General features: G+C 32.6%; 3 protein-coding genes across 3 annotated transcripts in view; 1 reads left to right on the top strand and 2 right to left on the bottom strand.

Moving 5' to 3' along the window:
• Positions 1–24,259, top strand: part of Dh31-R (Diuretic hormone 31 Receptor) — a 258,581-nt gene that overhangs the window by 14,095 nt on the left and 220,227 nt on the right. The gene's annotated exons all lie outside the window — the stretch shown is intronic.
• LOC106626467 (CD209 antigen-like protein C) lies at positions 2,710–3,655 on the bottom strand. Its single transcript, XM_036361984.2, has 4 exons — positions 3,455–3,655; positions 3,337–3,398; positions 3,136–3,244; positions 2,710–3,063 (listed from the first exon to the last, which is right to left on the bottom strand). The coding sequence occupies exons 1-4, from the start codon at positions 3,567–3,569 to the stop codon at positions 2,783–2,785; spliced, it is 567 nt and encodes a 188-aa protein (XP_036217877.2). The 5' UTR covers positions 3,570–3,655; the 3' UTR covers positions 2,710–2,782.
• Positions 4,414–6,125, bottom strand: LOC138856958 (collectin-12-like). Its single transcript, XM_070108097.1, has 4 exons — positions 5,899–6,125; positions 5,783–5,841; positions 5,576–5,684; positions 4,414–5,498 (listed from the first exon to the last, which is right to left on the bottom strand). The coding sequence occupies exons 1-4, from the start codon at positions 5,987–5,989 to the stop codon at positions 5,266–5,268; spliced, it is 492 nt and encodes a 163-aa protein (XP_069964198.1). The 5' UTR covers positions 5,990–6,125; the 3' UTR covers positions 4,414–5,265.

Below are 24,259 nucleotides of genomic sequence, written 5' to 3'. Positions count from 1 at the left end.
AATGGCTCATTAATTGGTATCCCTTTCCATTTATAGAGTTCTTCCAAATCGTTGCCACCAATCCAGGAAGAGTATATACCGATTGATATTAGTAATAATAAAAAATATTAAATATAATAAAATATGGCGCACTCACTGTTTTTTATTAAAAACAATTGCAGTTTCACAATTTTCTCACGGTCAATCAAAATCACCAGACTGCTATTATCGCTCTCACAAAACTCATAGGCGCTTTTCCAATTCAGGCAATATTCCAAAATAGGCGCAGCTACAATTCAGCTACGGAAAAAAAATCAAGCATTTATATTTACGTTTCCTAAGTTTCTTAATTATACCCAATCCAAGTAATTATTATATAATTTCACCTCCAGGTTTGCCCAAACTGATAACTCTGTCTTGCCGATGCGCACCCGTAAAGGTTCGTGATCTGTTACCGAACAAAACTACAAAGCATATATCTTCGCAAGATCGCACTTTTTTAATATTCTGAAAGAATAAAGAGAACCTCTTCAAGTAAAAATATTTTTACAACTGCAAATTAAACGACATAACTTCATTTAAATTGCAAATTTTCTTTGTAACCGTATTAAATTGATCTTTTGTGCTAATATAATATAAATACCTTTCTATTTAATGCGTTCGAAATTTAATTATAATGTATTATTGTATGTATTTATAAAACAAATAATAGGTGCTTTAAAAATAGAAAATTTTAACTGGTAATTTCAAGGTAGGCGAATCGTAAATGAAGCATTACTAGACAGTTCAGACTGGCTTAGACTGGGAATAGTGTTTAGAAAACTTATAAATTTTATAATGTTATCAAAATAGTTAATAATTATTTTGAAAAAGTGGTAATAAACTCACCATACAGAATATATCTACGAGCGTTACATGACACATCTGATGTTTATGTTTTGTCCTGATTTTTTTTAACTAGTGGATTGATGCAAACTTGATATGCTTCGCAAATTTTTAAATTTTTTCTTCAATCATATATTTCCTCTTTTATATTAATAAATTCGTCGAAAATATAGTAAAACCAATTAGCATCTTGTTTACATCTTCTCAAAGACATTTTGTATTGATTGTTATAGGAAACAAAATTATTATAAAAATTATGAAACACGTTATTGTTCGGCAACTTTCTTCTTAGTTTACAACTTCTTGCTTATAGATCTTTACTAAGCAACACTTTAACTACAAGTAGTACCGTGTGTCTGGTACACAATTCGGCAGCCCTTATATACTTGTAGTAGATCATTAACAACTTTTCACTTATATATATATGCACCATAAGAATGAGAAAAGGACTAATTAAAATATGACACGATTACAAGAATATAAATAAGAGAACTTAATTTCTAAAGATTATTTGAATACAAAAATAGTAACGCTACAACAAATATACTGAATAATTACGATATGTAACTCGGGCGAAGACCGACATTATATGGGCGCGAAAATCAAAATTGCTATAATTTCTTAAAAAGAACATATTTTAGATTTGTAATCATCCTTTCCCAAAATATATTAAATCAAACACATGCTCAAAAAAAAATTTGAAGTTGAAACGCACGAATCACTTGACATTTTAGCTGTAGGTTCACAGTAACCCTATCTCGTATAGTAAGTGTTTTTTTGCTCTTTCTTTAGAGGGATGTCTTATGTAGATTAAAATCCCGTTTTTTAGATTGTATCGTAGGTCAAAAACTTTTCGCATCAACATCGACCTTGAAGTGGCCTCAAATTAGATAACGCCTTTGCTTTTAGACAAGTGCTTTTCAATGAGGCGACACTTTTTCAGATTTGTGATTTTTGACAGCTGTTACTTGATTTATATGGAGTTTAGTTTACCATTTTATAATGAACAGATTTACAGGAAACAGGAACACATGCTCACACGTTCGGAGAATGAGCCCAAAACGAGATGGTCACCAATCCCGACTTTTACAAGAAAATTTTGTTCAGCGATGAAACTCTCTTTTTGTTGAATGGATACGTTAATAGACAAAATTGTCGCAGTTGGAGTGATGATATAGCACAAGCCCTTTTTGAGACGCCGTTGCTTCCTCAAAAGGTCACTGTTTGATGTGCTCTATGAACAGAAGGAATCACATTTCAAGGTTCACATTTCTTCAAAAATTAAGACGGCCATAATATTACAGTCAATGTGATGGGAACGCTGTAGAGCTAAAACCAAATTGACTTCTTCGTGCCTGATTATGATTTTTTGTGGAGTTATGTGAAGTTGCTTGTTTACGCAGATAAGCCAGAGACGATTGACGCCGTGGAAGAGAATATTCGGCTCGTTATTGTTGACATATGGCCCCAAATGGGCAACTCAAACTTCAAGTTGGTCTAAATAGCCCGTAAAAAGCATAGAAATCTAGATATATTCCTGAAATAAAAGTTAAGAGCATTAGAATCTCAATAACAAATACTAAATTGCCGTAATTCTATCTAAAAATTCAACCGCCAATTCGAAGAAAGTAAGTACAATACTTATGTATTCCAATCACTATTAGTGAATATTTTGAACTCTGCACATTTTTGCACCAATAATCTTTACTCTGGAATAATCTTTACTCAAAGTATCACCCAATTTATAGCTGATGATTATTTTCTTCTCTTCTTATTTAAAGTTACTCTTAACAACTGCTAAACATATTCAGAAAATTTTGATTATGCTAATAATGAAAAAAGTAATTAGTCCTTATCACCATTTCTATATCCATAAACTGATAAGTATGCGTCTGCTTAAATATACAATTCAACAATATTACAATTCAGTTCTTTGGCGCACAGATTTAAAGCTACGTTCGCAGATGAAGTAACGCTTAAAAGAACAAGGACTATTGCTCCAACGACCAAGCGCCTTGTCACCCATCTCAACACAACGTTGACTAGAAGATCGCGTCGGTTCGCCAACCAGCCAGTGTGTATATGTAAATGGCTTATTAATCGGTATCCATTTCCACTTATTGAGTTCTTCCAAATCGTTGCCACCAATCCAGTAAATGAAGCCCGGCTCATCGTCGTTGATTCGGGCTTGAACAAAATCTAAACGAAACGAAAAAGTGTACATCAAAGTCACTTACTAAAACTAATTATAGTAAAATACTAGAAACTTACTGTTCTTTACTAAAAACATTTGTAATTTCACAATTTTCTCACGATCATTCAAAACCACCAGACTGCTATTATAGCGTTCACAAAACTCATAGGCGCTTTGCCAACTCAGCTGTGAAAAAAAGTTAATAAATTTAAATTTTTAAGTTTCATAGGTTTTTTGATTATACCAATTTTAAATAATTGTTATGGAATTTCACCTACCGGCTGTCTGTGCCAAACTGTGTACTCCGTCTTGCCGAAACGCACCGAATAAGCTCCCTCAACTGTTAATTAAAATTTCTCAAGTTAAAAAATACAAATGAACCACATTTTCCGTTACCATTTTGATATAGTTCGCCAGAGTCCATTTCCCACCCATCAATGTTTGCTTTTGCCAATGCGAGTACTTGGAGCATACCGAACAAAACTACAAAGCAAATATCCTGTCTTCGCATGATCGCACTTTTTTAATATTCTGAAAGAATAAAGAGAACCTCTTCAAGTAAAAATATTTTTACAACTGCAAATTAAACGACATAACTTTATTTCAATAATAAAATTTCTTCGCAACCGTATTAAATTGATCTGTTGTGCTAATATAAATAGCTTTCTAATTAATGCGTACGAAATTAAATTATAATGCATCAGCATGTATATATACACCGTCAACCAATAGGGATGACATGATTTTGATAGCTCGTTTCGGCCATGTTTGTTTACAGATTTGTGCGAACTTTTGTCAGTGTGTTAAGCAAGGTTTGTCATTTCATCATGTCACGTTTTACTTTGGAACAACGCTTGGAAATTGCCAAAAATTATTACGAAAATTTACTTTCTCCGGTGGCTACTGTAAGACCTCTTCGCGCAAAACGTGGACTTCATAGATGAGACCCATTTCTGGTTTATTGGCTTCGTCAATAAACAAAACTGCCGCTATTGGGGTGAGTCAAAATTTCGTGTGATTCAGGAAACGCAACTGCATCCCCAAAAATTGACCTGTTTGGTGCGGATTGTAGTATGACTGCATCATCGGCCTTATTTCTTTCGAAATGATGCAGGAAATGCCGTTGCAATCAATCGTTAATCATCAAGCGTTATATCACGATGCTGACCGACTTTTTTTCCCAGAATTTGAAGTAATCGGAGCGGAGAATCTCTACCCGAAACGCTCGAAAATAACATTCAGCACAATATACAAGTAGATATATGCAAACAGAGCCATCGTGGCTATTTGAGTGACACTTTGTACAAATCATAAATGGCATATAATTACCTGCATAGAAAAAATAATAGAAACCATTTTTATTAAATTTGGGAGTTTATTTCATTTCAACATAACATCATTGTTATTGGTAGACCTTATATATATTGAATTTGCTAATATTTAGCGGAACCACTTATTTTTTATAACCGAGTAGCAAGAGAATTCTCAACTCTGATACAATTTCTCTAAATTTGTATTTTACGCTATTATTTCCCAGAAGGACACTAACAATAAAACTGAGATTTCACACAGTCTTCGATGAACCCCAATTATTTTAAGCAATAAGGACGATATTTATGCATATTTAACATTACGCTGTACAACACTAGGCTGGGCAATGAACCAAAAAATTTTTTAAAAATCATCCATTTTTTTCGTAGTTAGACGCCAAATAGAGATATATTACTACGACTTTTGAAAGTGGTTACTAAAAAATAAAAATGTGGACATAACCTACCTTTTGGATTGCTCATATAAAAAGTATATCTATATAAAATTTTATTTTTCAGTGATTGGATTTTCGAAATGTTAAAATGTTAAGTAACGTTTTATACGAGTAATGGTTTACATAATTTACATAATCACGCGTATAATCACTTTACAAGCAGTTATTACTCTTGGGATTATATCATCACTCGTATAGAAAGTTAACAATTATTAAGGGTATTTTTAAATAAGAACTTCTTAATATTAAACATAAATAATTATCAATTATCTAGTGAGTGATAATAATTACAAGCAGTGATTACTCTTGGGATTATGTACACCATTACTCGTATAGAAAGTTACTTAATATCTTAACATTTCTCTAATCCAATCACTGAAAAATAAACTTCTATATAACTATGCAATTAATCTAAATTATTGTTCAGTTATTTGCCGACAGACTAGATGTTTCGTTCGCAGATGAAGTTACGCAAGTGAGAACAGGGACTATTGTGCCAACGACCAAGCGTCGGGAAATCTATCCCTACGCAGCGTTTACTAGAAGATCGCTTCGGTTCACCATCCAGCCAATGTGTATATGTAAATGGCTTATTAATCGGTATCCATTTCCATTTATTGAGCTCTTCCAAATCGTTGCCACCAATCCAGTATGCAAATAACTGCCGGTTTTCTCCTTGAACAATTCATAAGCGTAACAAAAAAGTGTGATTTAAACCAGTTGTTAAATATAATAAAATATGGCGCACTCACTGTTTTTTATTAAAAACAATTGCAATTTCACAATTTTCTCACGGTTATTCAAAACCACCAAATTACTGTTATCGTTCTCACAAAATTCATAGGCGCTTTGCCAATCCAGCTATGAAAAAAGAGTAATTAAGTCTATATACAATATTTACGTTTCCTGAGTTTCTTAATTATACCCAATCCAACTAGTTATTATAGAAATTCACTTACCGGCATGTTCCAAACTAATAACTCTGTCTTGCCGATGCGCACCCGTAAAGGTTCGTCATCTGTTATTTACAAAAATTTTGAGTCGAAAAAATCAAATCAGCCATATTTTCCATTACCATATGTATAATCCTCTCCGTCTGCTCTTGCCAATGCGAGTACTTGGAGCATACCAAACAAAACTACAAAGCAAATATCCTGTCTTCGCATGATCGCACTTTTTTAATATTCTGGAAGAATAAAGAAAACCTCTTCAAGTAAAAATGTTTTGACAAATGTGAATTAAACGACATAACTTCATTTAAATTTCAAATTTTTTCGTAACCGTATTAAATTGATCTCTTATGCTGGTATTTCCTTTCTACCTTTCTATTTAATGCGTTCGAAATTTAATTATAATGTATTATTGTATGTACTTATAAAAAAAATAATAGGTGCATTAAAAATAGAAAATTTTAACGTGGTAATTTCAAGGTAGGCAAATCGTAAATAAAGCATTACTAGGCAGTTCAGACTGGCTTAGACTGGGAATAGTGTTTAGAAAACTATCTATTACCTTATAAATTTTTCAAAGTGTCCAAATACATACTTTATGAAATTGATACCGGATTATTTTCAATACTTTTAAAGATACTTTCGATATGAAAATTTTTAATATATAAGGTTGTCATATATCTCCCTTCCGCTTTTTTGTCTTTTGAATAATTTGAAAGGTCTTGACATAACCTACAAAACAACGCTATGCATGATTAGTTTGGATATTGCGTTCAACAGTTATAGACGTGTAAACATGGAGTTCACTAACGCCGAAATTCGCGCTATTTTAAAGTTTTCCTTCGTTAAAGGCAAATCCGCTAGAGAAATGTTCCGTGAGATTAATGGTGTTTTGGGGGATGGTACTCTATCACTTCGAACCGCGGAGGAATGGTTTCGACGATTCAGAGCCGGTGAAAACGACACCATGGATAAGCCAGCCGGCGGAAGACCTGTGACGACAAATACCGATCAAATCATGGAATACATCGAGTTAGACCGGCATATGGCATCTCGTGACATCGCCCAGTAGATGGGAGTTAGTCACCAAACCATTTTGAACCATCTGCAGAAGGCTGGATACAAAAAAAAATTTGATGTTTGGGTGCCGCATAATTTGACCTTCTGGACCGAATCAACGCCTGCGATATGCTGCTGAAACGGAACGAACTCGTCCCATTCTTGAAGCGGATGGTGACTGGCGACGAAGAATGGATCACATACGACAATATCAAGCGAAAACGGTCGTGGTCGAAGGCCGGTGAATCGTCCCAAACAGTGGCCAAGCCGGGATTGACGGCCAGGAAGGTTTTGCTGTGTGTTTGGTGGGATTGGAAGGGAATCATCCACTATGAGCTGCTCCCATATGGCCAGACGCTTAATTCTACCATCTACTGCGAACAACTGGACCGCTTGAAGCAGGCGATCGACCAGAAGCGTCCAGAATTGGCTAACAGGAAGGGTGTAGTGTTCCACCAGGACAACGCCCGACCACACACTTCGTTAATGACTCGTCTGAAGATACGGGAGCTCGGATGGGAGGTTTTATCGCATCCACCATATAGCCCGGACCTGGCACCAAGTGATTACCATCTTTTCCTGTCCATGGTGAACGCGCTTAATGGTGAGAAGTTGGCCTCAAGAGAGACCTGTGAAAATTGGCTCTCCGAGTTTTTTGCCAATAGGGACGCAGCCTTCTACGAGAGGGGTATAATGAAGTTGGCATCTCGTTGGCAACAAGTTTACGAACAAAACGGCGCATATTTTAACTAAATCCGATCACTGTAACACTTTTTATAAAGCATTGAATGAAGAGCAAAAAAGCGGAAGGGAGATATGTGACAACCTTATATTATAAATGAAATTACCAATATCGTTTTAGTAGTACAAACATTTTGAAATGTAAATCCTTTGAAAATTTTCAAATTTGAAATTTATTAGTACTAAGAGGCCAATCCAAAAGCGCATTTATTGATATGACTTGGTAAAAATCTTAATAAAGAGGTGCATGATGACTTGTCAAAGTATAACATACTGAACCTAAATGTCAAACAGATCGGAGTGTTTACTTTGACCTTTGACTTTCATTTGATAGTATCCCTTTCGAAAATGTTATGGTATATAAGGTGTCTTCAAAACTCAGCAAACATTATCATATTTACGAGTAATTTCATATAAAGTTCTCAAATAAATGGAAATACAGTTTTTATATGAAAAAAATGTTTTTATGATATAAAAAAGTGGCTAAAAGTTATAAGTATAGTAATAAAATATATTATGGATTGATGAGTATGGCTTTATTTCAAGCGAAACTTTCATTGCATTTTGCTTACCATACCAAATTTCGTGAAGATATCTCGTCAAATACAAAACTTTTCCACACTAGCAACTGATTACGAGTGTATGTCAGCTATATGCTTTAGTGGTCCGATAGCGGCGGCTTCTTAGGCAGAAAAGGACGTGTGCAAAATTTTAGATCTCAAAAACTGACTAGTTCGCGTATAAACAAACAGACAGACGGATATGACTAAATCGACTCAGTTCTTCACGTTGATCATTTACCTATACATTTTATAGGGTTTCTGAAACTTCGTGGCAAACTTAATATACCCTCTTCAATAAAACAATTCCATTTTCAATAAAATTTGTTAATTCATCAGACTTGATATATTTTCTGTTGTTTTCTGTTGGGCCTGTCTATTCAAAAAAAAATATATTATTTCTGTTGACTAAAGTACACTTCGGGTTCCTAAAAACATGATTACGTTAGTAAAATAGTAAAAAAAAAATTCTGATAAAACTGCTCGAAGTTCGAAGTGTTGGAACTTAAGTTTTCTAATCGGGCGATGGTGGTAACCGAAGACTATCGCACATCTCCACTTGAAAGTTTAACTTTAGCTTCACAGTAGCATTATTTCGTAGCGTGGACATGCATTTATTTGTTCTTGTTGCAATTGTAACTTTTTTACAAACAATTTATTGCTAATTGTTTAGAAATCGAGCCGTCTTTAGAAGAAGTTTTGAAATGTTTTTAGCAAAATTGCGTCTTAAGATTGAGATCTATTTTGTCTCAGATAGCATGAACTCTTGGAACTACCCTCGATTTATAAGAGAACTTCTCATGTTTAATAGAGCCTGGAAGAGATAAATTCGATTCGACTGTCAAAAATAGGTAATTTTAGAATGCTGTGCACTGACCTAAATCTTGAAGTCAAGCAAACGAAGGGTTGATTTATTAAATTATCGGGTTGTAAAGTGAAATATCGCTCACATTATCAAAAAACAAAAATTGTAATTCATACATAGGATTGACGGAGAAAATGCATAAAGTTTTACCGAAAAAGTTTAAGTTATGCTCGTTCGATTTATTTTCAAACTATGTTAAAAGAGCATGGTAAGAATCTTTAGACTTTACAGTTCTATTGCTATTTAAATGATTATTAGACATTTCCTATTTTTATTTTGCAGTATAAAGCGTTAGCTTGAACAGTTTATGAAAAATTATACGTTAATTTACAATTAGGTTGAACCACGCCTACACATATTTTATATGTTCTAGCGTAATTGTTTCGCCAGATTATACGCTTACAAATATGTGATTTTAGAGGTAATAGGCAGTTTCGAAGGTTTGCAACACCTAGAAAGAAAGGTCGAAGATCCTGTAAAAAACACATATAATATAATAAGCATAATGAGCTGAGTCGATTTAGCATAATGAGCTGAGTCGATTTAGCCATGTCCCTCTGTATATATGTGAACTTATCCTGAAGCTCAGTTTTTGAGATAATGATTTGAAATTGCGCACACGTCTCTTACTTCTAAAGAAGCTGTTCATTTGTTGGCAGCCGCCGATATCCGACCACTATAGCATATAGCTGTCATACAAACTGAACGATCATAATCATGTTCTGGTATGCAAAACTTGTTTATTTGACGAGATATCTTCACGAAATTCGGTCTGGATTATAATCCAAGACAACGGTACAATCTATGAGGAAAATGTTCCGATCGGACCACTATAGCATATAGTTGCCATGCAAACTGTTTGATCAAAATCAAGATATAGATCTTTTTATGCCATTTTATGCTATAGAAATGCACCTGTGAAGGGTATGATAGTTTCAATACAGGGTTTTTTCTAGTTTTCTTTTTCAAACTACTTTATTTATTTATTTTTTAAATATGTCGTATTGAGTTATTTACTTTATAAAGATTATAACCATTTGGGTATGTAAATTTTTTCTTCTAACCATCTTCATTGATTTTCTTTGCAATTTCTATCATTATTGTTGCTTTTTAATACATTTTTCTTATGAATCGATAACCATAACAGTTATTGCATATTGTCATTGTCATCTGTATTGTACTATTTACCTACATTCACTTGCACAATGTGCTTATATTTCTGCTTATATGTATTTCTATCTGGCAACACTTGTGTTATTATTGTAGTTGTAGCTGAGCTTTCACATTCCGGTTGTGGTTGTCGCTTTCTTTGTTGTTGTACCTGTTATTGTGTAATATCTTGCTGTCCTTAATGTTATTGCTGTTGTGCTCACACTATTTGTACTTACTTAGTCTTTGCCTACTGTGCCGTTGTGATAACAATGTTTGTCTTTATTTTGGGTTTCGCGTCTTTTTCCACTTTTCGGCATAGTCAAGAAAGTAGGCGAGCATAGCGCAGAACAACAAATTCCACAACATTGTGAAAAAGTGTGTGTAAAATGTAGGAGTTTCCTGAGGCTGCATATGTACATATATGTATGTATATAGTTTGAAAATATTTATAGTGAAGTGGATGCATGTGGCGGTAGATATATATGCATACACAAGTGTAATTATATAACTAGAAGTAATAGTGAATTCGGGAGTTTCTAAGTGTGAGCGTGTATGTATATTTATATATGATTCTTGCTTAACAAATGATAACGAAAACTTTCTGTGACTTTTAAAGATGTTCTTCACACAGTTAAGCGGCAGTCACACAGGTTGCTCATACGCCACGAAATCGTTTTAGTATCAAACTAAAATGTTTTAAATACTGTTACTTGTTTAAATTGTTTTATGATTTTAAACAAACTAAATATGTATATCAATCTGATTCTAGTAAAATTCAGTTTTGAAATGAAATGAAATTCGAAGTTTTGAAACAAATGTCTCTAAGAAATAAAAATATTTTGGTGAAATAAAAAAAACAAATCAAATACTAAAAAAAGGTTAGTTAATTTAAAAAAGGATTTGAAAACTGAAAATTCTAAAATTTTTGAAAAAAATCTTAATTATAATATCATAATAAATTTTTTTTTATTTTCAAACATGATTTTATCAATATCAGAATGTTATAAATTTAAAAGGATTGAAAAAATTAACATTTCTTAAGTTTGCAAAAAAAAAATTTTAATTCTTCACTTGACAACTGGATCTTTGAAAAATGTTGTCAAAATGTTTGAAAAAAAAAAGTTCCTAAATTAAAAAATTAAATTTATAAATTTAAAAGCTTTTTAAATTTTAATTTCATAAATAAAATTTTTTTTACTTAAACTTGATTTAATGAATATCAAAAAAAGCATAAATTTTCAGTTTATTTAAAAAAAAAATAAATATTATTTATGAAATTAAAAAAAAAAATAATATACAAAAATTTCTAAATTAAAAAAAAATTTTAATTTGTTATATTAACACTTGATTTTATCAATATCAGAATTTTATTAATTTGTATTTTGATAAAAAATAAATGTTTAATTAAAAAAAAAATTCTAGGATAAAAAAAACCAAATTGTTTTTTGTTTTATAAATGGTACTTAACGAGATAAAATCTTAAACTTTTGGTGTTCATAACAGACTTTTTGTATGACCTTTCTGGCTAAATTTGTTTAAATATACTGCATGGTAATTTAATCTTCGTGAAAACTGCAAATTTTCCGATAAATTATTAAAAAATAAATAAATAATGTAAACAAAATATTTATATTAAATATATGGTGGCTAAGGAAAGTATTGACCCGATTTTATACATTTTTGGCTCAACGGCATGCTGTAATCACAAAAATATTATACCCGAATTTTAATACTAGAACTCACAGATCATCAGCCATAGTGCTTGCGTCCTTGAAAAGCTGTAGTCCGACTTCGATAATTTTTAGAATGAAATACCTTGAATGCATTATTTGTGCAAAGTTTTATTCTAATAACTTCATTGGTGTTTAATTTGTATATAGTGAAATAGTGATAGTGGTAGTGAAAGAATCAGATGGAATTTAAAAGTTTATTTTATGGAAACTAGGCGTTGTTGTTATCCTATTTTGCCCATAAAAATGGAAAATTATAATCGAATTAGAAAATACACCGTTGAAAAATCTTATGATAGAAACCAATAGTAATATGCATAATTACAAATACAAATAAATTAGTCAATAATTATTTAACTGCCCTAACTAGTTTAAATGTAAATATATAAATATAAATACCTAAACTGATACCTGTAGTTGCAAATGGCATTGTAGCCAACAATTCAGCAATTCCTCCACATAAGTGTGATTATGTTCATACGAGTATATACACACATATGTACATATGTTATAGCACATACTTGTATATATGCGTCCGTTTCCATTAATAAGTTGTTATAATACGACATATGAATTTGTAATTTCTGTGGCATTTAATTTATATTCTGTGAAATTATGCATAAGAAATTAGGTTGAAAAGGGAATTTGGGCCAATTTGAGAATACTGAATGTACTATTATAAAATGTACCGTATGTACCGTTATATTACTGCTTGACTTTCATCCAGATACCGTTAAATGATTAATAAGCAAGAAAAGGATGCGGCTTTATAGTTAAATGAGAAATGTACAGTAATAGTTAAGAATGTGCATTTGATTTCTTAAATTATTGATATTTTGGCTTAGAAAATTAACTAGCTAACGGAAGTAATTTTATTGAGCAACGAACTCATACATACTTGTATATGTAAATTGGAAACAATTGTTTAGTTAATTTGCCTAAGCTTATTTAAATATGACAGATTTTCTGAAGGAAACAAAGCAACAACAGCAATAGTTACTTTAGTAAAATAATTTTTAGCGAATAATTTCACTTGGTAAATGATCTGATCAAATTTGACCCGGACTGACAGAAAAACTACATTTTCACGTATGTAAAAAAAATCTCTATTATCGTTTTCAAAATAGGTCCTTCTTGAGCTAACAGAAACCAATTTGTCATACACTTGTTATAAGCCTCGCCTGGATTTAACTTCAGTGCCTTCAGCAAATTTAGTATTTTTATCGGTTTCGCCTCGGTTTTGAAGCTCCATTCATAAGAGATGTTGATCCTCTGCAATCTCTCTAATGATCGCCGTGTTTCTTTAACTATTTCGATGCCTTCACGACCTTCTCTGAATGCTTTGTGCCACTAAAATATTTGTGTTCGTGATAAAGTAGACTCCTCAAAGCGCTTCTATTGTTTAATATTTTCAACGATTCCGCATCTACCAGTGATATTACAGGAAACACAACAGTACAAGCAAACTCGTTGTTCAATTCTTGTTCCATGGTAAACATTGCCAGACAAATATTTAGCGTATTTACGTTAATTGACATATGTATGGAGATCAAACTTCGCCCGAACACAATTAAGATTTCTACCGATCTTGGAAAAATTTTTCATCGATTCGGTTTGCACGCAATTTATTTGGACCAGTTCGGATCAAAACTGTTCGGATGGTATATATTAATTTCGGGAGTGCAAAAAACTCTCTCAGTGCTAAAGACATGTCTGACACTTAAATAAAATTTAACAACTTCAAAATGTGCTCTGAATTTGCAAACTAGTTAACAGCTTTTACTCCAAAAGTGTTTCCATATCTTTAGGCAGCTTTCTTACATTCCGATATAATTTTTTCGGGCGTTGATAGCAATCGGGAGCTATCGCATACATCCAATTAAAATTTTAAGTGAATTACTTACGATTCATGTTGTTGCTGTTATAATTTTTCTTACAAACAATTTACTGCTCATTTTTTTCTAAAAACCCTGAAAGAGAGAAATTCGATACCTTTTAGCTTAGTCTGGAAATAAATTGTCTGTCGTAAGCTCTTAACCGAAAGCAGACCAAATTAGTTCAGAAACAGAACTAGATTAACATGCAAAAATCCTTAACAGAGCACGGTTAATAGTGAGAAAATATAAAACGTGTCAGCGAAACCCAAAAAACATTTATAGAATTGCAGGTCACGGTTAAAAATTTTCCATGATCAAACGCTGTTCCTGGAATTTATTTTTAGTTTCTGAATTGTTTTACTACAAGGATTTACAAATTTCACTATGCTCAGAGGCATTTACGGACGATTCTTTAACTGTTTTTCGCAGTATAAATTTATAATAATTACAGTGTGATTCATACAAAATATTGGATTTTACAAAATAATTTTTACACCCTGAACAAGGTGTATTAAGAAGAAAACGTCGCAGACCATATCAAATATATACATAAATGATAAGCGCGACGACATGAGTCGTTTTAGGCTATCTGTCTGTCTGTTTGTTTATACTAACTAGTCCCTTAATTTTTGAGATATCGATCTGAAATTATGCATATGATCTTTTCTCCCCAAAAAGCTGCAAAATCAAGAGCTTGTATGAAAAACTTTTTCATTTGAGAGAACATCTACATAAAATTGGACATACCATATATTATCGGCAACTATATAGTCTTCGCCGAAGTTATTCAGATGCTATCAGTATTGCAGATAGCTGCCAACGGATATGTTAAGAAGACAGCCTAAAATACCTTAATTTTTGGAAATATTTAGTAAAAATAACTACTATATCGATTAATTCGAAATTATATTTATACAGGTTTCAAGAACACATAGTAAAATTTTGAATCTGAGTTGGAAAAAAAATTAAATATTTTTTGAGTTATATGACAACTCCGACGGCGCTAAAAAAAAGGATCCTCCACTGCAGCAGTGATTCCGACCTTCTCCATGGCTGAAACTTAAAAATAAAAAATTTTGGTTAAACTAAACGATATTCTCTCCGTACAATGATCTACGAATAAGAGAAGAAAATCAAAATAATTTTAGTATGTTAGTTTTAAAGTTATAAAAAATCGAAATATGAAAAACTCGATGTTTTTTTTGGAAAATTTCACACCAGATCTGCCACTTAATATATAAAGAGCGGCTTATGGGGTTTAGAATACCAAATGTGAGCCATGACAAGAAGACAATGTGCTCTCAATGAGCGTTGGTGTGCTTTTGAAGCGACATTGACCTATTTTTTCTGAAAATAAAATCGTCTCCTGATCTCGGATTACTTCTCCGTTTTTATTTATTTTTCTTCAGAATAAACGAATATTATATTTAAAAATTCTCTTTTTTTTGTTGTATTTTCTAAAATAAATTATTAAGCAAAGAAAAGTAAAAATGGTAGATTTCTTCGAACGGAATTTAGACTGATAAATTGCAGGTGTTCTTCGAGAGCCTGTACGCAGAAAATAATAAGCTGAGACTACTTCGACGACCTTGAGAAAAAGTTATATTCAAATAAGAAAAGTAAAAAATTTGGAAGTTCATTCTATCAAGCAACTGTTAGCTTTTTACAAACTTTTACAGTATAGATTTTATGAAACGTAGAGGAAGCATAAAAAATGATAAAATATTAAAGCAAAATATAAAAACAAATCCAAATGAATTACTATGAATACTCTTACTTAAATATACAAGTAGTTAACAGCAAATATCAACCGAAAGCAGTAAGTTATATAGAATGTGTTATGCTCATGCCGTTTCTAGCTCGCTATTTACCTCTCTTATTTGTAAATACACCAAATACGCTGGTAAAGCTGCTTACAACATCCTACATGTCATATGTTGCAATATCATACACATGCCACATAACACATTTGGCTTGTGTTCGCGCCTTAATATAGTCGTACTTGTAGTTGGGAATTAACATTTAATCCCGTTACAAGCGTTAGTTGTCAATTACATTTTACGATTTAATTTGTGGTTAATTACAAATCTATGCGAGTGGCGAAGCACATATGTATACATACGTACATACACACTTAATTTAATGTGGCAAAAGCAAGCTGATTTTTGGTGAGTTTTATGTGACACTTGCTGAATTGTTGCTCGATTTTTGATGGAATCTAAAACCACTTGTTAGGAAAGGCATCTGCATGAAGGGAAAAAATCACACACGTTTTTTTATTGGTTTTTGAAGATTTTACCGGTGTACGATTTTACAGTGTAGGATGTTTTATTGATCAGATTAGTTGTAGTTTAAGCAGTGTGGTTGCGTCACATAGAAAGCAAAGCACGTTGGGTGACATTAGTCCTGAAAAAAATATATTATATTAAGGAACAATCCCTTATACACACCCGCATATTTATTTATAAAAAATTTTTTTTGAAGAAATCACACTTCTCTTTAAGTGTTATTAGTGAAAAATTCGAAATAGACTTTGAGCTTTTTAACGACAACGAATGCCTTAGTCTAGCAATCTGTTACTCTAGATATTTACTTCCTTTGATGTGTAGTTTGAGCTGGACCCGTAACGTAAGCTCGCATTAATGAAATCACAACTGTACTTCGCTTTTTTATTAATAAAATCTAAGGATTTTTTTTTTTTAATTTGATATTTTAAGATACATACCAATTAACTGTTAATTTTTTTCCAAAAATGTAGAAAAATATTCCTGAGGCCGCCACTTTGTTAATTTTGAAAAAAACAAAGCTTAGATCAGGCCCAGGATTATATAATATATTTATAAAACTAATTTTTTTTATCCGATTGATTTTAGATGAATCTCCAAGGACTTATGATCCTGACTTCAAGTAAAAATATTGTATAATAATTTCATACTACTATTTTTGTAAAATAACATGATTTAAAGGAAAAAAAAATTACTGAAAATTCTAATTTTTTCGTGCCTCTGACTATCTCCAATTTGGGTCAAACTTGCTGCCATTTTCAAGGTATTTCCCTAATGGCCTGGTCTGTTCGCCTTTATCGAAGAAAAAATGTGAAATGTAGCGTATTTTTGCTTTGTTGATGTCCATCTTTGGAGGGTGCTCTATCAAGCAATTACGAAACTTTCTGAGAACTTTTTTTGGCTTATAGCTTAACTTGAACTCACTTGTACAACAAATTTTATATATTGTTTTACTTTTAATAGATCAACCACGCTCCTGTTTTTATTATTTTTCAGAAAACTCCATATTCTGATGACAGCCCTTGGCTGTTTAGTGCCGCCGTACCAAACTCGAAGTCCTGTGGTCTGTTTTACATAACTTTTTTTCAGTATACGCGACAATAACTCACCAATAACACAGCGTCGGTTGGTTCTCAACTTTTTTAATCCGATGTACTAATCGTATTTCATCCACTAAAGTTGTCGTCTCCCATAAAAAATAATTTCATAGACATGATGTAAGTGGCTGCAGACCCCTTTGCAAACAAGATTCGGTCGCCAAAAGTTAATCCCAACTGAATAATGTATTTCACGTTCACTGTTTTTGAGTTTGTTCTATCATCTCGCTGGCACAGTTTAGTACTTAGATAATTGATACTGAAGTTGAGAATTATTTACTAGCAACGCTCACTATTGAAGATAACGCTAATTCGCTTCGGTTTAAAAGAAAAACTTGTAAAGTACACCAGACAGTTTTTGTTGTATGAGGGATCTTAGACAATTTTCTCAGAATTATTCAAAATACAAATATAGATATTTGGAACACTTAAACACCCTTAAAGCCAGCAATGTGCCACACCACTGAAGATGATTTGTTGGTGAAAATACAAAAGCAACTTTGCGAGTTATGAAAGACGATTATTCAATATTGTACTGATATAGGTCTTTGTTTCGTAACTTTGAAAGGCATACTCAACCAAAATGTTAGCCACATCTGATTGCTTTGATTACTAGCTCCCTCTAAGAAATTATATACCTCTGCAAAGTATACTTTCTAGAGGTCATACGAGTTCCCTCTCTTCAAGGATACATTGAATACTACTCCAAAAACAATTATTTATGCCTTGCTGTAAATTTAAGAATTGCTAAATGTGATTTAAAAAAAAGTATGTAAAGCAATTGAAGACATTATGAACAGCTTACACTCATCATCGTCTTTCTGTCGCTATTCATGCAAGTATTTATGGAAAGTTGTACTAAATCTCAGCAGCGGCTAATAAACTTCGATAGACAAACTGGTTTGTCAACACTTTCATAGTTGCTTTGAAAGAGTTTTCATTCTAACCTCTACTAACTAACCAATACACATAGAAATACAAAATACTTATTGGAGCTTAAAAGGTACAAAAATTGAAAGTGGCGATTAAAGAAAGGTGAACGAGCGAAAAATTGAAGAGTAAAATGGTGTTGCGGGAACGCGGATGATGCGGCTTAGTTAAAAACCAGTTTATCTTAAATGTCGGCGCTTAAGTTGAAAAACATGCATCCGTTCAATATAAGTGTGTGTATATACATAAAAGCACACACACACACATACACACACCTGCCTCGCTCTAAACTTAAACTATACAAACTTAACCGTTGAGAGTGTTGCTATTGTTACAGTTGTTGCCAAAGCTGTGCGGCTACTGATGCCACTTGGTTTTTTTGTTGTTGTTGTGATTTCGTGCATTTTGTTTTTGTCAGTCATGCTTACCTCAATCTGTGGCACTGTGAACCGCAAGACACCTGCTCCGCCACTCAACTCGACGACTCAGCTTTGACCCACAAATGCACCGGAGCGCAAGTAATCGGGACCTTTCATTTTTTTTTTTTTGCCAACTCAACTCCTACAAAGCCGCTTGAAGCCACACGGCTTGGCGTTCACAGCGCACCGCTACCGGATTCTTAGCCTTATTGTCTGTTCTACACGTAAGTTCATTGAAAACTTTTGTCAAATAATGTAAGTAAACTTTTCACTGAAGTGTTTATGTTGCCCGGAAGACACAAAAACGGCGCTAGCAACAACAAATACAACACCAATGAAAACAAAAACATGATATTTCTCAAACATACAGGCGGTTACTAGACTATGTTATATATACGAGTATGTAGATATACTTGTATATACATAATATAAAATGTATGTGTGTATTTGTGCCTAGCGCTTAGTGGCGGCATGCTCAATGTTGTATGCTGTCTGGGAATGCGTGCAAGGATTAGCAAACAGCTGGTGGCAGCAGAGTGTGCGTTGCGACTGATTTCGGCAAGGCGGAACACAATCCAGGAAATCCACTTTAAACTTACACGCTTACACAATGACAAAAACAAAAATCAACTTAATATATTAGCAACTGCTACTACGTTAACAACAACAATAGCAACAATAACAAATGCAACAACGACAACAACAATTGCTATAAAAGGCGCAAACGGAAGTTCAAATGGCTGCTTAGTTAGGTTAAAAGCGAATCCTTGCCACTTGCAACTTACTTAGCTGTGTGTGGGTGTGTGCGTGCGTTGTTGCGGTTGAGTCATGACTGCTAACCGCACTACTCAATAATATGTGTTCGCATGATCAATGGGTGCTGTCAACGGAAAAACAAATATACTTACATATTAAATAATGATGTGGTGTTCGTAATGTGGGAGGTGGTGCACTCGCTTGGGTGACAAAAAAGACCCTGCAGGAAAATTTTTTTGGTTAAATATGAGTTTTGCATAGCATCCTAAAATAGTTCGCAATTATATCGACCATGTGCTTCCTAGAAGTTCACAACGTCTAGTTTACTTTGTAGTACAAATATTATTTTTGGACGGGTTGTTTGGTCGGTTTGAGTACTATGATAGAAATGATTTCTCGAGACCCAAATAATACAGCATTGCGATGCAGTGCTCCGACATATTTTCTGTTTCTTGTTGCAAACCTTTCTCATTTTGTCTAAAGCCAGTTGATGCCTTTTCTTCTTCTCGACCAATTACAAAATGTCACAGACTTTCTTGGTTATTGTATCCTTTGCTAAGATACATCGACGAGGATTTTCTTGTCTTCATCTCAGGTACTTTCGGATACTCTCCAATAACAATCAAATTGAAAAGTTTGAGTCCATTTGTGTAATGTTTCCATTCCAGTGGCTAAGAAGGCATGTTTTTGATTGCCTGTTAACCAAATATATCGCTGCATTTTTTCTTTCTAGATCTGAAAAAACTTGAAAACGATTTATCCCGATGATAGTTTTTTATATTTATTAACAAAAAATAATAATTTCTCGTAATCCGGGGTGAGCTTACCTTTCTATGTCCCAAACATGCTGTAGTTTTTTTGATATAAAATATTTGTTTTTCTTAATATCAGGCGAAAACCTTGAAAATTCAATCGAAAATCGGGTTTCCTTTCCTCTTTATTTTTATTTAAAATTGTGCCGGTGGAACAAATAGAGGGAACTTGTTGCATCTAGACGAAAAATAGAAAATTTAAATTTCTGGGCAAAAAACGGCCAATTTTAAATATATTTTTTTCATATAAAAAATTAAATTTTTTATTCTAAGTTTTTACCTAATAAATAAAAAAATACATATATTACAAAGGCTTTGTAAAATTTCCAAAGGAAAATATTCAAAAAAACTCGGCTATAAGGACGTCATTTCTGGCGGTCCCTCGAAAAGCAGGTGCCTCCGCGTTGAGAGCAGGCCTTCTGACAGGAAGGAAAGACAAAAAAGTGAAAATTGTAAATAATTATTTTGGTAATTTGGTGATTTTGGTGAAAAATTTTCGATTTTTTTTTTTAAATAGTTATAATTTAACAAAAAAAAATACTTTATTCAAGACTTTGTCAATAATATCTCAAAGACCTGTGTAAAATTTCAATAAGATCGCTTAATTCGGTCGTGAGAAATCTTGACAACCGACTTTGAAGACACAGTTTCGGGAAAACACGTTCAAAGTTTTAAGTGACTATATAGCTGACCTCGAGCGCGCAACTTTTCAAGGCTGTATATCCAAAACTATTACTCGGATCAACTTGAGCATTTTGGACAATATTCTAGCGATGTTATAAATATAATTAAATAAAACAATAAAAAAATATTTTTTTATGAAGCCCATGTAACCATTGAAGAAAGCACAAGAACGTAGATAAAGTTATGCATCTAAAGTTTATGTACTCTCAATATCATAATGGCATATTTGTTCTCTTCTCTAAAGATTTATTTAAGCTTTTATTTAAATGCTTTTGATAAGACATTTCCTATTGGAACATATTCTAAATATATTTACTTATTACTTATGGCTGCGGGTCTTTGTTTTTACTATGCATCTCACACAATGGAAGTGACATAGGCAAAAGTCAAAAATGACAAAGAGATGATGTGCGCACCAAAGCCGTGGCTTGACAACATAAACTTCCGAATATCGACAGCGAAAGGCGAAAAGTGAAACAAACTCAGAAGGATTTGCCGATAATACCAGTCAGCAAGTTACACTTTCGCTTGTCATATTGGTGCGAATACGCGTAAGGGGATGCCTGTTTGTGCTTCGGTGGTTTGGAATTATTTCTACGCAAATTCCCAAGCAGACTTTCGGTATCGGTTTGTTAAAAAAGCAATTTTGTGAGAGAAATATTGATTACTAAATTAATTTGTTATATAAATGGTATCGCTATCAAAATAACAGTTTTTGATATATATGAGTACGTAGTTGTGATTGTTCTGGTAAAGCATTGTCGGAAAAGTCGTAAAAGCTAATTTCAATGCCTATATATGGAAATACCTATATATGATTGGAATTCAATTTAATATATGGTAAATATATCGAAAATTACAAATCTGAGTTTCTATATTTATTGTAGATAAAAATGCATTTTCGCTTCAAAGTAGTTCGACTGGGTATTCCAAATTTGAGCTTACTTCTTTGTGTGTATTTGCATTTTTGATTTATTTGTGCCAGTATATCGTGTTGATATATTACAGTATATCAAGTAGCTTCCTCAAAACTTGCGTTTATTCCTTCGAACTTTATATACTACTGGTATAAGTCAGTTAAAAGTCAAAATTGAAACTTTTGATTGAAGAAGTATAAAAAGTTTATGGTGCTTTCTTAGACTTTTAAAATGTTTCTTGTATATTAAAAATATATTTTAATGCTTTGAAAACGGAGAAACGGAATTTGTAATCATATTTTATGAGTTTATATGTAAATGACTTGATTGTCATGAGATTTTTAATGGCTTAGACATCTACTAGTTTTATTTAATATTTATATAGCAATATTGATGATTTTCCATTGAAACCCTTTCATCCAGTTTCGGTGCCCTGCGGTATGGGTCAAAAGATCAATTTCTTCATTTCTTGCTGTTTATCAAATTCATATCACTTTTATATCTACTTATATTCTATAATCAGGCAAAAAGAGTTAGGTTGCTTGCAACTAGAACTTTAGTAGTTTCTCTATATCAAACTTTTGACCAAAGAGCAGTAATACGCTATGCATTTCATAATGGTTTTATGAAATAACTGCTTTCGATATTTCAGTCTACTCTCGGTTTCTAGGTTGTCTAACATTTGGATGTATAAATAATGTAGATATGGGAGCACCCTAAAAGGACTAAAAACAACAGAGACTTAAAAAAAATCTATTGTTATTAATGATCTGATCCATTAATAGCTAATAGCCTTATCAATGGTAAAATGAGGTGGCCAATAGAATTGTACTAAGAAGAGATTATAAAATATTTTTTGGTTTCATGAAACATTTTATTTTCATAAATTGGCGGAAAGTTCGAACATTGAAAATTTAACCTTGAGCTCTTCTAAATCTTTCAATCTGACTTTTTTACTCTATGTTCGTAGAGCAAAAAGCTACCGAATTGCTCATTGTTTATTATGTCTAATATTTAAGCTTTATAGAACAAAAGTAATTACTGATGTTTTAAACTTTTTAGCTTATATATTTTATTTAGAGAATAAAATAGAAGAATAGAGAATCGACGAAATTTCAGGCCTATGCCTACCTAAAAGAATTTCTACAGACCTCTGGTTTATTAAGTTGTTTTCGTTAGTATTTTTGACAAAACCTTTAATAAGACGTTACGAAATCTTATCCAAAAATTGTTGGTACCTATTATTGGATGAAACTTCTTATATATAGAACATTCGAAGCTTCTGGTTATTTGGCAATTATTCTTCAGAATACAAAGCTGATTTAACGATAGATGAATGATATGTTGACACGAAAAGCCTTTGTTCATATCTCAATCGAAACTAGCACTAGAACGATTTCTTACCCCTCTATATCTGTATATATTACTCATGGAGAACCATCTTCAGTTTGACAAGTTTTAGAAAGTGGGCATGGCCCTCCCCTAAATAGGCTGAATGTACTTATAGCACAAAACACTCAAGCTACATCAACACAACTTGCTGTCAGCATAACAACTGTATGAAAGAGGTGTATATGGTAGTAACACAAATAAGTTTAAGATTTGAACAATGGACAGGACGGTAAAATGGTGAAATCCCATATCTCAGGAACTACTCTGCTATTATCGGTCATATCTTGACATATCTGCAAGCACACCTTCTTCTTTATTACACAATTTTAAATATTTTTTAGCTTATTTATATTAGCTGAAATTTTTTTTTTACTTTACTGTATATTAATCAAGCACCAGTGAATATATAGGAATAAGACCTAATACAAATAGTACCCTCAATATATGCCAAATTTTACACAAATGGTGGTTATCGGCTCATATTTTTTTAACACCTCAGATACTAAATATGAGTGCTTATCGTTTACGTTTTACGTAAATATCGGAAAATCTCGGAAATATATTAATGATTGGCTCAATACGTGAAATTTTGAGACTATAAAATGTTCGCTTACACCTGAACATTGCCCACCTTACTTGTTACCTGCCTTTTAAAGAGAATACAGTTGTCATATATACAAGCAGTACTAGATGAGCCAGTAGAAAATTAAGTATGCCGAAAAGTAGACTTTTAAAAATAAAAATCACTGAATTATTTCATTACTTCGTACTTTAAAAAACCCACTTAAAGAATTTGTTTTTATGGAAAACTAATGCTGTACATTTAATTTGATTTACCCCTAAATATTTTATAGATGTTTGTATGTACATACTTCTTTTCAAACTTTCATCAATGATACCCAACGGTTATTTTAAATTAAGTACAGTATTTGAAATTGGGAAAGGTAGAGTGTAATTTTTAATTTACCTAAAATTTACACAATTCCTCTCAAGCTACACACCCATACTTGTACATCCCTTACCTATAAAAAATGCGACCAATAAATCTGCACTTTCTCGTGCTAAATTGCTCGTAAGACGCCACATCAATAAAGAAATGTGAACAAAATGAAGGCATACAAATTGAAACGGTAGCCAAATCAAAGAAAAAAACACAAAAACAAAAAAAAAAAAAAACATAAGAAGCAAATCACACCGAAAAAATACACAG

Source organism: Bactrocera oleae, chromosome 4, assembly GCF_042242935.1.
Source record: "Bactrocera oleae isolate idBacOlea1 chromosome 4, idBacOlea1, whole genome shotgun sequence".
Lineage (NCBI taxonomy): Eukaryota > Metazoa > Arthropoda > Insecta > Diptera > Tephritidae > Bactrocera > Bactrocera oleae.
Note: the sequence above shows the minus strand (reverse complement) of the source record. Positions and strands in the feature narration are given on the sequence as shown.

Bases quoted from the DNA above. Each gene is read 5' to 3' on its own strand.
- LOC106626467 (XM_036361984.2), bottom strand. From the start codon at position 3,569: ATGCGAAGACAGGATATTTGCTTTGTAGTTTTGTTCGGTATGCTCCAA. The intron at 3,399-3,454 runs GTAACGGAAAAT...TTTAATTAACAG, and splicing joins TGGCGAACTATATCAAAATG to TTGAGGGAGCTTATTCGGTG. The intron at 3,245-3,336 runs GTAGGTGAAATT...TTTTTTTCACAG, and splicing joins CAGTTTGGCACAGACAGCCG to CTGAGTTGGCAAAGCGCCTA.
- LOC138856958 (XM_070108097.1), bottom strand. From the start codon at position 5,989: ATGCGAAGACAGGATATTTGCTTTGTAGTTTTGTTTGGTATGCTCCAA. The intron at 5,842-5,898 runs GTAATGGAAAAT...TGTAAATAACAG, and splicing joins CGGAGAGGATTATACATATG to ATGACGAACCTTTACGGGTG. The intron at 5,499-5,575 runs GTGAGTGCGCCA...GAATTGTTCAAG, and splicing joins ATTGTTTTTAATAAAAAACA to GAGAAAACCGGCAGTTATTT.